Genomic DNA, 15,417 nt, shown 5'->3' with positions numbered 1-15,417 from the left:
CGAGAGGAAAATTGATCACAAGTACAAAAACGGCAGAAAAAAAAAAAGACGTTCTTTCCAGTAATTGCGAATGAGAGCAAAAATGCAGCTGAAAGGGACGAGACTCGAACTCGCGCGGGTTGCCCCACCAGGAATGTTGCTAAGGTAACCTTAACCTGGCGCCATAACCAACTCGGCCACCCTTCCATCGGTTGTTGGGGAAGACGTTGCCAAGTGTTACCAAGAAGCTCGAGTGAGCAGACCGCACGCCAGGCAATCAGAAACAACCGGTTCCGAGTCGGAAAAGCGACGACCGAAGACACACACCCACACAACTGCGACCCGACAACCCGCGAGCAAGCAACGAAGCCCCAAACTCAATGCATGACAACCCGCGGCTGAAATGGCCGGGCTAGGCTCCGACCTCAACTCTCCAAATTTCCCATTTAGCCGCGAATACTTCCCCCCTCCATGAAGGAGAGTTCCACATGGGCTACCTCTCCGCCATCCTCTCCACCCCCACTGAACCCCCACATTTGATCAGCGGGAGGAAGGGGGGATGCCCCTCATGCTCCTCGCTCCAAGCACCGAGCTACATAAATATTCCGTAGACGATCCTGCACCCTCGCTCCAAGCAGGCGACGACATTGGTGCGAGGGCTGCCCCACCATCTTACCATGCCGTCGCCCAGCTAGCCCGATGTCTACGCGGGATGAGGTGTTGGTCTCTTGTGACGGGTCATGTAGGCCGGGGTAATACAAGAGCGAGGTTGTTGTTACGTGGGATGCTGGACGTGACCTTGAAGCTCTCCCCCGCCTCGTCTCATCTTCGTCTCTTTTCTCCTTCATTCTTCAGTCGACAGTTTGCTCCCACGTAGTTTTCTATCCAAGGTTTCGAACTCGTGTGATTTGCCAGCTGCACGCCATGGAGGAACCCAAGACCGGCCTCGTGCTGGGCTACAATGGCGCCCACCCATTCTCCAAAGTGAAGCTCTCCGACAGAGCATCGGTGCAAGAGCTCCTCCGGACCCTCCTCGACCCGCTTGAGCCATTCTTCTCCCCGCAAAAGGCACGCGTCAAGTGTCCCGGCGGAACGGCCGTTAGGTTCGACCAGGCCGCTGCCGAAGTTGAGGGAATCTGCCGCCCACTGTGGGGTCTCGCATGTCTCCTAGCCGGCGGAGGCGAGTATCGTGGCACCGAGTGGTGGATTCAGGGTATCAAGTCTGGAACTGATCCAGAGAACCCTGAGTACTGGGGATACCCGAGAGACAATGACCAGCGCATGGTTGAAATGTGCCCTTTTGGTGAGGTCCGTGGTCGTAAGGTGGAATACACGGGCTAATGGATCATAGGCTTCTCACTCGCAGTCGCACCCGTCATTTGGGATGGTCTCTCCGAAAATGAACGGGGCAACGTAGAGAACTGGCTCGGAAACTCGATCAACGAGAAAAAGTAAGCCGTGACGCTTCCATGGGCCCCGAGACATTTACTAAGACGACATCAGCATGCCAAACACCAATTGGCTCTGGTTCCGCGTCTTCGCTAATCTAGGCCTCAAGAAGAACGGCGGAAAGTTCTCCAAAGAACGTCTCGACGCCGACATTGAGCATCTCAACACATTCTACCGAGGCGGCGGCTGGTCCAACGACGGCCCCGAGGGCATTCACATGATGGACTACTACTCCTCCAGCTTCGCCATCCAGTTCCTCCAACTCCTATACGCGAAGCTCGCCGATGAGGATGAGCCCGAGCGGGCTGCGGAATTCCGACGGCGGGCACAGCAGGTTGCGCTGGACCTCGTGCACTACTTTGACGAGGAGGGCCGCGCGATTCCCTTCGGTCGCAGTGTAGGATACCGTTTCGCTATGGTGTCGTTCTGGGGCGCGCTCGCTTATGCCGGTGTTGAGCTGCCTGAGCCCTTGACTTGGGGTATGGTGAAGGGCATCGTGATGCGACATTTGAGGTGGTGGCAGACGCAGCACGGCATGTGGACGCCAAGTGGGACGCTGTCCATTGGCTATTCGTACCCGAACATGTACATGGCAGAGAACTACAACAGTCCTGGAAGCCCGGTGAGTTTCCCCCACACAGGGGCGTAGATGCCGTTACTGACTTTCGTAGTACTGGGCCTGCCTCGCCTTCATCTGCCTAGCCGTCCCCGAAGACCACCCATTCTGGACCTCTGAAGAGGAACAGGCATGGCCGGTCATCCCCAAAATCAAGCCCCTCGAGCAGCCCGGCCACATCATGAGCAACATTGGTGGACACTGCATGCTCCTTTCCTCCGGCCAAGCCTGCAGCTATCCCATGAAGGGCACGCACTCGAAATATGGCGGCTTCGCGTATTCCAGTTCATACGCATATTCTGTTCCGCCGGGCCTCTTTTCTCTGGAGCAGTATGCCTTGGCCTCGCAGCTGGGCCTGTCAGACGATGGGGGCGAATACTGGAAGACCCGAAGACGCTCAGAGTATGCCGGTATCGAGACCAGAGATGGCAAGCCGGTGCTTGTGTCAGCCTGGAAGCCTTTCCCCGATGTTCAAATCAAGAGCATTCTCGTTCCGCCGGAAGAATCGACTCCGAACTGGCATCTCCGCATCCATCATGTCAAGGCCGGCCGCGAAGTCATGACAGCCGATGGCTCTTTTGCCATCTGTAACGAGAACTCGACAAATGGGCGTTACCTCGATCTCTACGATGCGAAGACTTACGAGGGAACGTCTCCCAAAATTATTGGAAACTACGACACGAACACTCCAGAGGGCCTTGCCAAGGGCAGTGACGGCTCGTTTGCGGTGTCCAAGGGCGCTGTTGGCATCAAGGCTTTGGAAAGCTCCATCGAGCGCGTAGCCAACCTCGTCAATGCGGATCCGAACTCGAACCTGGTCGAGAACCGCACGACCATTCCGACGCTGCAACATACTATCAAGAAGGGCGAGTCGGTCTGGTACGTGACCGGTATTTATGCGAAGCCGAGCGGCCCCAAGGAGGCATTCCTCGATGGGTGGGAGAAGCCACCTGCTATCCCCTCATGGCTTGAGGCGGAGATGAAAGCTTGAATATTAGAAGGGGTCTTGGATGAATGCAGATGATATTGATAAGTCTTTTTGTGCAAAGGCGTCAAATTTGTCACCCTGTAAATGTTGAATTATGTCAATGCTCCCTAAATATCCCCATATAGCTTTTCAAATCCGTTTTGTCCCTCTTTTGTTAAAATGCTCCTTTCCATGGTATCATAAGATCTGTGGCGCCACACAAGCACCCTCACCAACATCCTCTCAAGCCTTGGCAAAAGACTCGATGAAAGCAGCAAGCTTCTCCGCGCCCTCGAGAGGAATGGAGTTGTAGTTGCTGGCACGGATACCACCGACACTGCGGTGGCCCTTCAGGCCGGTCAAGCCGATGCTGGTGGCGTCCTTGAGGAAAGCCTTCTCCGTAGCATCAACGTCGCCGCCCTTGGTGACGCGGAAGCAGATGTTCATGCGGGAGCGAACGGACTTGTCGGGGACGATGCGGTAGACATCAGGGTGCGCCTCGAGAGCGGTGTAGATCAGGGAGGCCTTCTTGTTGGCGACAGCCTCCTGACCGGCGGCCTTGTCAGGGAAAGTGCGCAGCAGCTTCTTGAGGACCTGTCCGGCAACGTAGACGCTAATGCCTGTTAGATGAATCCCAATTGACAGGGGTGGGTGGTATCATGACTCACTCAAAGATGCTCAAGGTGTTGTACAGGGAGTTGTTCTTAGCAATGGTCTCGTAAGAGAGGACGATGGGGCTGATGGGGAGACCCAGCTTGCGCATCAGCGCGGGCGAGGGCTGCGCCGCGAGGAGGCTCTTCTTGATGACCACGACCGTGACACCGGTCAGACCAAGGTTCTTTTGCGCACCAAAGAAGATGGCGCTGTAGTTCTTGACGGGTACCCTGCGGGAGAGGATGTTGGAGGACATGTCAGCCACGACAATGGGTCCCTCGCCGTTGTCCTTGGGTGCCAGGGAGGCGGGGAAGCCGGGGAACTCGACGCCGTCAACGGTCTCATTGTCGCAGTAGTACACCATAGCGGCACCCTCGCTGAGCTTCCAGTCCTTCTCGTCAGGGATCTTGCCAAACTTGCCGTCGTTAACCTTGCGAGCGTCCGCTGCAACGTTGACGAACTCGGAGCCGAGCAGTCTCGCGGCCTCGGCGCTTGCCTTCTGGGACCAGCCGCCGGTGACGAGGTAGTCGAGCTTGAGCTTCTCGTCGACGATCTTGCGGAGCTCGGCGATAACCTCGGGGGTGTCTTCGGTGGCACCCAGGCGCTTGAGCACAGCGTCACGCTGGCGGGCGACCCATGCGCCGACGAAGTTGTAGACAGTGGCGGAGAACTCGCCGCTGCCGCCGGCCTGCATGAAGAGGATCTCGTAGTCGGAGGGGATGTCGAGGTACGTCGTCAGGTCGGCCTTGGCCTCCTCGAGGATCTTGGTCGCGATCTCGCTGCGGTGGGAGTGCTCTGCGATTCCCAGTCCGGTGTTGTTGTAGTCGAGCAGGGCCTGAGCCGCCGTCTCGAGGACGTCGGTGGGCAGCAGCGCGGGGCCGGCGCCGAAGTAGGTGATGTCGGCGCGAGTAGGCATGTTGGGCGGTATACCGGTGTTCAATTGGGTCGAGAGATGGCAGTAGGGAATCAGCAACACAAAATTGCAGGAAGACGGGCCGTCCGGGACGTTTTATGTCGGGATGAATCGGTTCTCGTGAGTCACGGAGGGGAGTGGTGCCAGTGGGAAAAAAAAGTCGCTATTCCAGACACCGCAACCCCGCCAAAGTGCGGAAGAGACACCGGTGTCGGCACAAAAAGTGACGTGACTGGATGGAGGGGTCGTTCCCCAGATTTCAGCGTGCAGCGGCGTGGGGTGCCGCTGGAATCTCGCCGCGGCGGGGTCTCGCTTCGGGCGCTGCGATCCGCGAGCCAGGGCGTTTTTGGGGGCTGGTTCTTGGGGGTTCACGGTGTTCTTCTTGGAGGTTGGGCCGGAACAGCTGCCTTTTCTGCCCTCATCCAGCTGCGGTTGCAGGCGTCTATCAGGGATTGCAACCTTAAAGGCACGTCTTGCCGCTCCCCCTGTACATCTGATCGCCCGTATCATCCTCTAATATCGAAGCTCTGATAAAGATGCCGTATTCACATTAGCATCACTCCTTTCCGCTGCCGTCGTTTCAAGGCCACCACCCCCCGCTACTCGATGCATGCTCGCCCAACGACCAAGGCCTGCATACAAATCCCCACGCACCCACCCCTCAAAGATTCATCCCGCGTCCGGACCGTCTTGCTCTCTTGACAATTCCCATTGATCGCGATGCAACGTTGATTGGCTCGTCATTCCAAGAAGAGCAACTCCGACGGCCCCCAGACATGGCTGACCGCAAAGCGCCAGAAGCCGCGGCGGCGAGGCACACTCACTCCATTCCCGCGCCGTCTTTCCGTGAGCTCAAGATTATTCTATTCAATTCAAGGCGTACTGTAGGCTGATAGAAAGCAGCAACCCACAACTCGCCTCGAACATGGTTTCTCACCACCGCCCTTTCACCGCTCATCATCCGGCTCATCAGGCTGCTGCTGGCCCACGGCGATTACGTCGTCGCATGCCTCCCGCCGAGTGAGATCGAGGATGACGAGCGCAGCGCCGAGTTTAGAGAGCTCATCAATGAATGTAAAAGTAACCGAAAAGACCGTGAGGGTTGGAAGGACAGGATACGCGGCATCCGCTGCGATGGACGTGTCATGGGCCAGTGTGGTGCCGCTGTAGCAGAAGCCGTACAGGTGTTTGGGAGAATAGATATCTTGCTGTGTTGCAGGTCTGAAGGTAAACCAGACAGGGAACATTCAATCGAAAGCGAGGCTGACACGGGATAGCTGTCGTTGGAAGCGTCGAGGAGCTCTCCACGAACCCTCAGACCCAGAACCTGGTTCGGGACCAATTCGAGACCGTCTTCTTCTCCCAGGTCAACTTCATCAAGGCCGCTCTACCGCTCCTCCGTTCTCAGCACACGGGACACATCATCATTCTCTCCAGCACGGGCGGTCACATAGGAACGCCGGGAATGCCCATCTACACCTCCGCAATCTGGGCCCTCGAGGGATTCTGCGACTCCCTGGCCTACGAAATAGCCCCCTTCAACATCAAGGTCACCATCGTGCAGCCGAACAAGGAAATCCAGTCCTTGACGAACAAGATCATATTTGCCCCCAATCTGCCCTACTACGATTCCGAGATCAACCCCGCCCCGAGCATCCGAGACATGCTTGGCAACGTGCTCAACATGAACCCTGACACTGCCATGGAGCAGTCTGATACGGAGGTCATTGTGAGATACCCAAAGCTGCCGCCGAGCGCGACGGATCGTCTCGTGATGGAAACTGTGCACGCTTTGACGGCCATCGGAGGCCATGAGAACCCGCCGGCGAGGCACATTGTAGGATTTGAAGGCAGCATCGCCGTCAAAGAAAAGTTGAAGACGGTGACCGAGGAGCTGGAGGACTTTGTGGACGCTAGCCTTGCGGTGGACATTTTCGATAGCGAGCTCAAGGCGGAGGCGAAGGAGGGAAAGACACAGGAGTCGACACCACCCGCACCGGCATCGACAGCTTCAGGATAGTCTCGATGACCTCGCACATCAGTGGGAGGCAAGCTGGGGCATATTATAATGGTCTTTTTTTCGTCTATAGGTATCTTGGAAACAATGCAAAAGCGCAAGAGTACTAACTCCCACGTTACTGAATGGCCCCCTGCCTCCAATGCTCGATACGCGCGGAGGCGTACTGCGCGAAGGCAAAATATAGCTGCACGGCCTCTGCAATAAAGCTTTTTGTGGCAGCTTCCGCCTTCGCAAACTCGTCTTTCAAACGTTTCCCCAATTTCTGTCTCAACCATGCGCAAACCCAAAATACCTACCTACTGGGACTAAGGGGCCGGTTGAAGCCACCCTGTCTATTCATGTACTGGCGATACTCCGTCTTCTTCTCCTTCCTCACAGCGCCGACATTGTTGCCCGCAATCTTTTGTCCCTTGGTCGTGCCGAAGCCGCCAAAGCCCATCATAGCTTGCATGGCGTCCATATCGTCGCCCTCGACCTCAGGCTCGGGCTCGTCATCTCCATCGTCTCGATCATCCCGGCCTGTCATCGGTGTATCACCGCGCTCGCTGTCGCGTCCACTGTCGACTTGCGGCGAGTCGTGGCGTCCCATCTTGAAAGACATGGTGTGCTGCTCCTTCTTGCTCTTTCCCAATGTGCGTGTGGGAAGAGTCTCAGTGTATCTTCCATCGCGGCGGGTTGGGGGCGGGCTAGCGCTTCGACGGGGCGATGCTGATCTTCTACGGTCCTTGTCACGAGGTGGTGCTGCCGTGACTACGTTAGCTTTCTGCCAGGAATAGTGCGGACCGCTGGGTTGCAACTCACGACGAGCTTCATCCTCCTCGTCTCGCCGTCTGGACGGCTTGTCATCTCCGCGATCATCGTCTCTACGCCGCCGGTCGTCTCGGTCCTGCCATCCATCCCCATCTCTCCTGGGCGGCCTTCCGGCGTCGCGATCGTCGCGAGGACGATCCCTCTCTCTTTCTCTAGATCTGGGGCGTTGGTCTCTGTCGCGTCTGTCACGAGATCTGGATCTGTATCTTCGGTCGCGGTCGTCTCTCTTATCGCGGTCATCGCGTCTAGCGTCGCGATCACGGTAGCTGTCGCGGGCTCTATCGCGGCCTCCATCGCGGCCTCCATCGCGGCCTCCACCGCCATGACGACTGCGTCGGTCTGTCTCGTCCCAGCCTTGCCGGCCATCGCGTCCACGAACCATTTTGACGGCGTATGTATATCGTTCTAGTAAGTCAAAGGCTTTGCCGATTTGTTTACTGAATGGATTGTGGTAGGTGTTGAACGACGTCACGTTGTGGCTGAAGAAAATTTGGGGTCGTCGGACGGCTGGCATGTGCGGTTCATTTAGCTCCCAGCCTCTACCATTTAGCGCTGGGGTAGCCTGGCAAGAGCTCCGGCAGGCACGTTCTACTGCACCTTACGTTCCATTTGCTCCACTGAAGCCGCTGGTAAGCTCTAGCGGTTTCCGTCGGCACTTCAACACCAAGACAACGTCGATCCAAACATCACGAAAAAAAGAATTTGAGCCTCAATTTCCTACCTACACTTTTGCCTTCTACTTCTCAGCCAACCTTCCACTCCAAAACGCTGAGTCTGAACAACACATGGACGCGACAGTCTTCTTCACAACCCTGGACAAGCCAGAGACAGTAATGAAAACCAGAAAAGGGTTTTGCGTCGCCTGGAGACAGTGTAATACCAGGGACACGATGGAAGGAGGTATGTAGCAAGCTACAGGGACCATCCCACCTGAAGATCAAAAATAAGAATAATCAATGTGATGTCCAATGGACATCTTTCAGAGATTAAACTGAAAAGAACAGATACTACACTTGATCTAAGCCAAGAGGCAAAGAGAAGGTAAAGAGAAAAGAGGAAATACTTCAAAGCTGCGGAGGATGGGCAGAATTATATAGACCTGGGTGGTGGCCTGTGCGCTGCCCCGATCAGTAATGATATGTACCGAAGCGACTGAGGGACTGCGATTTAATTCTGGAGGCAAGAAGCGAAGGTCGAGACGGTAAATTGCAGGCAGCCGCGGTACGTGCCTGGTTGAATTTTGGCCTCAGTGGGGTGGTGACTCAGGCTTGAGGCAGGAAGGTGCCGGTATCCTCAGGAAGGATGCTACCTGATGCTGAGGCCAAAGCAAGCGGGAAGGTAAGAGACAAGACGTGAAAGGCAGTGGCCCTCCACCTTGTTGAGGTAGGTGCTGCTGCTGCCACTCCTGGAAGGCATCTTCAGTATTGGATGCGGCAAAGTGTCTCGATCGTGAATTTCATAATGCACTCGTCTATTGACTACCACGGGTGACGCTGTCTAGATTTCGTCTTCCTCGTCGTCAAAGTCATCCTCCCTGCCCATCTCGTATAAAATTCTTCCTCCCTCGCCGGCTCCGATATCCGTCTGCGCGTCAAAGTAAGGCAGCACAATACCCTCTCTATCCCGCCTTTGCTTCTCCGTTAGACCCAGGTTGAAGGTGCTCTCCGGCTCCTCCTCTTCTTCAGCACGGCCGTTCGCGCCTGCACTGTCGGGTGTGGCAAACACAGGGTGCTCCAAAAGGAGAAACGTCTTGCTGCCCTTCCCAGAGGCAGCAGAAGAAGTAGTACCTGCCAAAGGCAGCAGGACAAACTTCTCAGTCATGGCACGTCCACTCCGTCTTCGAACCTCCATCTCCACCACGACACCGCGGTAGTCCTCGGACTTGGTCTCGCCCTTGAGGCCAATCAACACACCCTCCCTCTCTTCACGAAGACCCCACTCCGGCTCCTGAATGCTCCTGTTCCTCGCCTTCTGGCGCTCAATCTCCTGCCTTAAGCTGGACAGACGAAGGATCGATGTGGCAAGGTGAGAGAGCACCGTCAGTGGGTGGGGCTCATACTCGCTCACGGTACGTGGGAGAACGAGAGGAACGTCGGTGTGATAGACTGCTACCAATGACACAGAGGGCATAATAATGCTGGACAGGAAGGTCGGGACCATCTGGGGCGCTGCCGTGGCGAGGTCGTTGACTGAGTCGACAAGTATGATGGTTTCTGTAGAAAGTGAGTCACAGTTTCTAGAAGTCTGCGAACAGTCACATACTTTGTGATGGAGGTGCACCTTTGGCTGCGGAAGGGTCTGGCTTGGGACAATGTGACAAGATCTCTGCCCTCAGAGATTTCAGGTTCTTGCCACGGGCCTTGATGACGACGTCGACATCTCGTGGGCGCTTGAGGGTTGCGAAGGAGAGCAGTATGACCTTTGCCTTTGCGATCTGCCTGGAGGTTAACAAATCGCTGAAACGAATGACACAGCCGTATGTACTGGACTCAGAGAGCAGTCGCTGCCATTTGAGGTAAAATTAGGATTATGATTACTAGCTACGCACCTTGGCTCTAGAGATGAACTCTCGCACGACTGGCGCAGCACCTTGCTCAAGACTGTCGAGGACCAACGTCAGAGGACTTGCGCTGTCCCTCAAGTTGAGAAGCTTCTGAAACAACAAGAGGCTATGCGAGCGACTGTGATTCTCTGCCGAGGGTGCCATGATGACTGGGTATGAACACAAAAGGCTGGCGAGCCTCTCCGCGAATGATTCCGGGCGCTATTTGGAGTTGGACCACTGATGCTCAGATCTTCTCCTGCGATGATGCAATTATTTTAGCGGAAGAATTGGTCGGGTCTGGTTCGACTGAGAACCCTGAGCACTGGTGATATTGAGGTTGAAATTAGAATGTTTAACATTCCGCTGTGGTTCGGGCTTTTCGCCCACTGAATTTGGGGTTTCCTTCGGCGATGTGGGGCTTCGACCGAGATGTCACTGTGCCGTGGTGGGAATCACTCCGAAGATCGATGCTTACGCGGAACCTTGAATTATCCTCATTGATTATGATTATTGTTTTTTTTTTTTGAATCCATGAAACTGATGTCCGTGTCTTGTGACTTTGTGTTGGGAAAGGGATGTAGCAGCGCATTCCTCTAATATCAGTCAACGCAACTAGGCCACCAAATGACAATCCACTGAATTATTGAGGCCTATGCCTGCCATTTCAATTTTTGCATCTACCAATCCCTTATACGCCATGAAACGCTGAATCCCATAAGGCCATAAGTCATAAAGTCGTGATATGTCATGAGACTGCATCGTCTTGTCTCCTCAGGCGACCTGCCCGTCCCTTCGACCCAGCTCCCCTCTCCTAGATGGATGGCCCCGTAGGTTTACCATTAGCCACTGCTGCAGTCGTTTCTGTCGTCGTAGTCTTGGTGCCACCGACCTCATCATCGTCGGGGACGGGTGATCCAAGCTTGACAACAGGCTCGTTCCCAGATGCTTCTTCGCCCGCGTCCGGTTTGGGGTTCAGATCGCCCTCAGCATCGTCCTTAGCCGTCTCCGTCGTCTCCTTGATCAGATCGTCCTTGGCATCCTCTTTAATCGACTCCTGCTTAGCGGCCTCGGTCTCTTCGCCAGCCTCCGCAGGTAAGGGTTGAACCTCCATTTCCCCTACGGCACCCGCAGCTTCCACGCCCTCTTCCACACCCTCAGCCGACGCAGGCGCATCCCTCCTCGGCTTGAAATCCTCAGGCAACTCGCAGCTCCACTCGTCCTCGAACTTCTGCACGAGGTAGTCGTCGAAATCGCCCATCCTACGGCGCTCGCGCGCAGCCCAGGCCTGCTCCAGCCACTCGGGGTCGTGCTTCCCCTGCGCGATGTTGTCCGTGTACGTCGCGCAGTCGTGCCGGAAGTTGTTGTCGTTGCGCAGGGCGTCCAGGTCGGGGCGCGCGTTCTCGGTGCCCTCGTCCAGGATGCGCGTGCCGGCAGGGAACAGGGCGATGATCTCGGCGCGCTCGGCGGGGGTGAGGATGTCCCATGCTGCTGGCTGGCAGAGGATGGCCTATGTTTCTCGCGATGTCAGCGCTTACAGATCCAAAAGATGGCCGAGGAGAGTGAATTTGGAAGGGAGGGTGCCATACCCTGAGATCCGCGCTGGCGAGGGGTGACTTAGTATCCGTCAGGAGCTTCTCTGCAGTCCACTTAGGCGCCTTCTTCGCCGCGGACACTTTTGTGACGATCTTCCTCTTCGCCGGCCTCGCGGGGGAGACCACGACGGGTCTCGGTTTATTCGTGTTGCGCGCCGATCTTCTCGCCATGTTTGCTAGGTCGGTACCGGTGAGGGGCGATTCGAGATTGATTTTTTCAAGGGAGGTGATCTGCGGGTTGGGAGAGTCTTTTTTCGTTTTGACGTCTTCGTACTCGGAGCCTGAGTCTGGTGGTGGGGAGAGGGTGGACGCCGGCGAGAGGGCGTCGACCATTTCTAGGTCTACGGATGAGGGAGGCGTGGCTGCCATTTTGGGCAATAACGTCGGCGGGCGACGAATACTCGTTCAGCATGCAACGCGTTTGATCTGGGCGTTTATTAGTCTACGAATAGTCCTTAGAGAATAGCATTATTTTATTAGGATTTTTTTGTGAACATGCCGGTATTGGCAGCAACGGGTGATGGAGGTAGCTGCTTCCTTCCAGCCAATTCTCACAAAGGTCCTCAGATTGATGAGTTGAGAATGAGAGCACTGAAACTTACAAAAAAGACATTCGTTTGCCTAAGTTGGGAACTCCGACAATGAACTTGTTCAAAAACACTCAAGAAAAAACCCCTGTGTAAAGAGTGGTGATACAGACTTGAGAAGTGACGTCTTCCCCGCCGCATCTCCTTCTGAAAATGGGAGTGGTTGAAGTCTCACAACTCACTCACTCCAGAACACAAGTCTCGACTAAACAAGGCTGCACGTTCAGCCACAGCAAGCCACACTAGTATACAAGGGTATACCCCTGCGAACACACTCCCATTGGCCAGCCCTGTCTACCATGGTGTCATCTCAATTCCAGGAACGTGGAGAGCTACCGCCGGCCAGCCAGCGTTTGGTAAATTGGCGAATCCATGATTCTGGTGTACTTTGCAGGAGCCCTTCTGAAGGAAAACCCCCTGACGAAGAAAGGACACACAGCACTCTAGGCGATACCACCATCACCGTTCGTCGGAATCTCCAACAAACTTCCGCTCGTGCGCAACACACATCGAACATTCGGAGATTGGCCACGAGACCTTGGGCCGCGTCTTGAGGACACGTCGATATCTACCTATCCATTCGTAGCTACCTGCAGCGACCGGCGATAGCTTCCACCCGACGATCGAAGCCAGAGTCTCGACACTTCGAGCCTAAACCTCCAACGCACCCCTCTTTCCAGCTCATCCGCGACCACAAACAACCTTCACACACTCCCAAAATGATCCGCTCAACGCAAATAGCGAGGCTAGACGGTATGTCACCCACCCCCCGAGGGACCCCTCCAGAGGAGCAATCTGACACAACTCGCGATAGGCCTGATGCTCTGCGCATCCGTCGACGACGAGCAGCAAGAAGCCGCCCTCTCAGAAGTCAAGTCCCAAATCAAGCAGATCCTCCGCAAGCTCTCCCGCAACTCGGAACAACAAGCCAGCATCGAAAGCGGCTCCTACAACCTCCAGTACGTCCTCATTCTCCCCTATTCTCTCACAGAAGCCAACCCCCACTAACACACCAAACCCCCTTTCAGCTACCTAATCGACAACGACATCACGTTCCTCTGCATAACAGACCGCTCCTACCCGCGCAAGCTCGCCTTCACCTACCTCTCCGACCTCGCCCGCGAGTTCACCACCACATACCCGATCTCCCAGCTGCACTCGCCCGCCCTGCGCCCCTACGCCTTCATGGAGTTCGACACCTTCATCTCCCGCACAAAGTCCACCTACTCCGACGCCCGCGCCTCTCAGAACCTCGACAAGCTCAACGACGAGCTGCGCGACGTCACAAAGGTCATGACCAAGAACATCGAGGACCTCCTCTACCGCGGCGACTCTCTCGAGCGCATGGGCGAGCTGAGCTCCCGCCTGCGCGACGACAGCAAAAAGTACCGCCGCGCCGCCGTCAGGATCAACTGGGAGCTCATGCTCAAGCAGTACGGCCCCTTTGGCGCGCTGGGCCTCATCATCATTGTGTTTCTGTGGTGGCGTTTCTTTTAAAAACAGCGTTTGTGGTCAGGGGGTGGAATTCTTCCGTTGGTATTTCCAGGGGGGGAGGGAGGGGTGTATATCAATCAAGTCACGGCGCGCGGGCTTCTCGGACGACGGAGGTGTGGGACCCCAAAACAAAAATCAAGGGAAGGTCTGCTGCCGAATAGTGGTATTTTCAGTCTTAATGTGGAATATGACCCAAACACTACCAGATCGGTATCTCTGTCGTCTCTTTGGTCTGTTTTTCAGACTCTGTGGTATCAAGATGAATGTCGTGGAAGATCTGCCCTAGGGGAACTGTGGTATCAAGGAAACCAGAATAATCTCATGCGTCATGTGGGATGCGGTGGAAAAGCCCGCCCACTTCGTAAATCCCCCAACTCCTCGCCGGCATGAAGACCACACACGTATATGTACAGGAATCAACCAATGCGCCGCCATATCGTTATTGAAAAATGCTGTCACATCACCACGCAGTCCTTGGCCGCTTTGGGCAGTGGCACGGCGGGTATTGATGTCGCCGTGTGCTGCCACTCCAGGTGTTCTTGGAACGCTTGGAGGTCTTCGAAGCCAGACTCGTCTTGGGCGTTTCTCATCTCGTCGTCGCCATCTTCGCCAGGTTCAATGTACGGAGCCTCGTCGCAGAATGGGCATTCCAGACGAGCTACCCAATCCCCTTGGTACGGCGCGATGTGGTTCGCGATGGCCAAGGGCGCATGCACAACCGTCTTTTGCTCTCGATTCGCGGCGCTGTAGGCGGTCGCCTGCCAGTGCGGCAGCTGTGTGGGCGAGCCTGGTCTTACGGCATTGATCGTGGCGTCTGTCGCTGCGCGCATTGCCGGCATGGTCTCTAGGTCCTCCCACACAAGGTGGCCGTCGCAGAAGTCGCAAACAAAGGCAATGTCTCTGTCTCCGAAGCGCTCAAACTTGCCAATGTTGTTGCACGCCCTGACCTCTTCCACATGCCGCCGGTGGAACCCCTCTTCTGTCACGATGGTTCGGGTTGCCCATTCCCGCTGTTTTCTGTAGACGAGGAATGCGCCGAGACACCTTGACGAAGACTCCTGCTCCGAATTGAATATCCTCCTTGCTGCCCGGCATTGCGCGCGGTGCAGCTCCCGGCGCAATTCAGTCGTTTCTCGTGCCCATATCGGGCTGATTGGTCCGCCAACCTTTGCCCAGTCCTTGAAGTTTTCGATATGCGTCTCGAATTTCCCTTGTAGCCTCTTCAACTCGTTGATCGATTGTGCTAGAAAGATCGCGTCAGTAGAAGGTCTGGTAACAGCAGCGGCAGCAGCAGCAGCATCAGCAATAACAGAACAGACTGCGGCGGGGAGTCTCTATGGGGGAGCCGAGAGAGGCAGCCACTTAATCGCGGGGTCCCGTAGAATCGTGCAGGAAATGCGGCTCGGGGCGCCACAAGGCAGGGCAAAAGTGCAAGTTCGGGGTCGGTCAACTCACGTCTGCGATCGTTCATGTAATAGCGTTGGCCGTTGACAAGGACCGACAGTTCCTGGAAGTCCTTTTTGGCGTCATCGAGTGTATCCTCAAGCAGGCGCAACTGCTCGTGTTCGTCAGGTCCCCAGTGGTGCTTATCGGCGAATTTCAAGATACGTAGGCCATCACTGATCAGAGTCGCGATGGCAGCCAGAAGGGACCCGACGGTAGAGCTGCTCATGATTCGGTGTCCCTTCCGTTGCTCTCGCGGCCTTTCGAGCTTCGAGGAGGTGCGTTCAAGGCGAGAGGGCGCGGCGGGGGCAGCAGCAGCAGCACACGTCAAATCGAAGGGAGGGGGGT

The 15,417-nt window shown here is 55.8% G+C and overlaps 8 protein-coding genes across 8 annotated transcripts; 3 read left to right on the top strand and 5 right to left on the bottom strand.

The window, feature by feature from the left end:
- Nucleotides 1-903: 903 nt before the first annotated feature.
- Nucleotides 904-3,035, top strand: CGCA056_v004648 (uncharacterized protein; the record flags this gene model as incomplete). Its single annotated transcript, XM_037319903.1, has 4 exons — nucleotides 904-1,282; nucleotides 1,331-1,430; nucleotides 1,483-2,050; nucleotides 2,100-3,035. 4 exons carry the CDS (start codon nucleotides 904-906, stop codon nucleotides 3,033-3,035), a joined length of 1,983 nt encoding a protein of 660 aa, XP_037181196.1.
- Nucleotides 3,036-3,254: 219 nt separating this feature from the next.
- Nucleotides 3,255-4,581, bottom strand: SER1 (Phosphoserine aminotransferase; the record flags this gene model as incomplete). Its single annotated transcript, XM_037319902.1, has 2 exons — nucleotides 3,255-3,624; nucleotides 3,680-4,581. 2 exons carry the CDS (start codon nucleotides 4,579-4,581, stop codon nucleotides 3,255-3,257), a joined length of 1,272 nt encoding a protein of 423 aa, XP_037181199.1.
- A 773-nt stretch (nucleotides 4,582-5,354) lies between these two features.
- Nucleotides 5,355-6,598, top strand: CGCA056_v004646 (Oxidoreductase BOA17; the record flags this gene model as incomplete). Its single annotated transcript, XM_037319901.1, has 3 exons — nucleotides 5,355-5,424; nucleotides 5,482-5,805; nucleotides 5,856-6,598. The coding sequence occupies 3 exons, from the start codon at nucleotides 5,355-5,357 to the stop codon at nucleotides 6,596-6,598; spliced, it is 1,137 nt and encodes a 378-aa protein (XP_037181200.1).
- Nucleotides 6,599-6,713: 115 nt separating this feature from the next.
- On the bottom strand, nucleotides 6,714-7,774 carry CGCA056_v004645 (U4/U6.U5 tri-snRNP-associated protein 3-like protein; the record flags this gene model as incomplete). Its single annotated transcript, XM_037319900.1, has 3 exons — nucleotides 6,714-6,838; nucleotides 6,899-7,322; nucleotides 7,400-7,774. 3 exons carry the CDS (start codon nucleotides 7,772-7,774, stop codon nucleotides 6,714-6,716), a joined length of 924 nt encoding a protein of 307 aa, XP_037181197.1.
- A 1,131-nt stretch (nucleotides 7,775-8,905) lies between these two features.
- Nucleotides 8,906-10,115, bottom strand: IKI1 (Elongator complex protein 5; the record flags this gene model as incomplete). Its single annotated transcript, XM_037319899.1, has 3 exons — nucleotides 8,906-9,621; nucleotides 9,671-9,842; nucleotides 9,957-10,115. 3 exons carry the CDS (start codon nucleotides 10,113-10,115, stop codon nucleotides 8,906-8,908), a joined length of 1,047 nt encoding a protein of 348 aa, XP_037181198.1.
- A 649-nt stretch (nucleotides 10,116-10,764) lies between these two features.
- Nucleotides 10,765-11,914, bottom strand: CGCA056_v004643 (uncharacterized protein; the record flags this gene model as incomplete). The annotated part of the gene is made up of 2 exons (XM_037319898.1): nucleotides 10,765-11,460; nucleotides 11,540-11,914. 2 exons carry the CDS (start codon nucleotides 11,912-11,914, stop codon nucleotides 10,765-10,767), a joined length of 1,071 nt encoding a protein of 356 aa, XP_037181203.1.
- Nucleotides 11,915-12,851: 937 nt separating this feature from the next.
- Nucleotides 12,852-13,629, top strand: sec22 (Protein transport protein sec22; the record flags this gene model as incomplete). The annotated part of the gene is made up of 3 exons (XM_037319897.1): nucleotides 12,852-12,885; nucleotides 12,947-13,091; nucleotides 13,161-13,629. 3 exons carry the CDS (start codon nucleotides 12,852-12,854, stop codon nucleotides 13,627-13,629), a joined length of 648 nt encoding a protein of 215 aa, XP_037181204.1.
- Nucleotides 13,630-14,081: 452 nt separating this feature from the next.
- CGCA056_v004641 (uncharacterized protein) lies at nucleotides 14,082-15,298 on the bottom strand (the record flags this gene model as incomplete). Its single annotated transcript, XM_037319896.1, has 2 exons — nucleotides 14,082-14,869; nucleotides 15,082-15,298. 2 exons carry the CDS (start codon nucleotides 15,296-15,298, stop codon nucleotides 14,082-14,084), a joined length of 1,005 nt encoding a protein of 334 aa, XP_037181201.1.
- Between the last annotated feature and the right edge of the window lie 119 nt (nucleotides 15,299-15,417).

The sequence above is a fragment of the Colletotrichum aenigma genome (assembly GCF_013390185.1).
Source record: "Colletotrichum aenigma strain Cg56 chromosome Unknown KSG_Cg56_contig03, whole genome shotgun sequence".
Lineage (NCBI taxonomy): Eukaryota > Fungi > Ascomycota > Sordariomycetes > Glomerellales > Glomerellaceae > Colletotrichum > Colletotrichum aenigma.
Note: the sequence above shows the minus strand (reverse complement) of the source record. Positions and strands in the feature narration are given on the sequence as shown.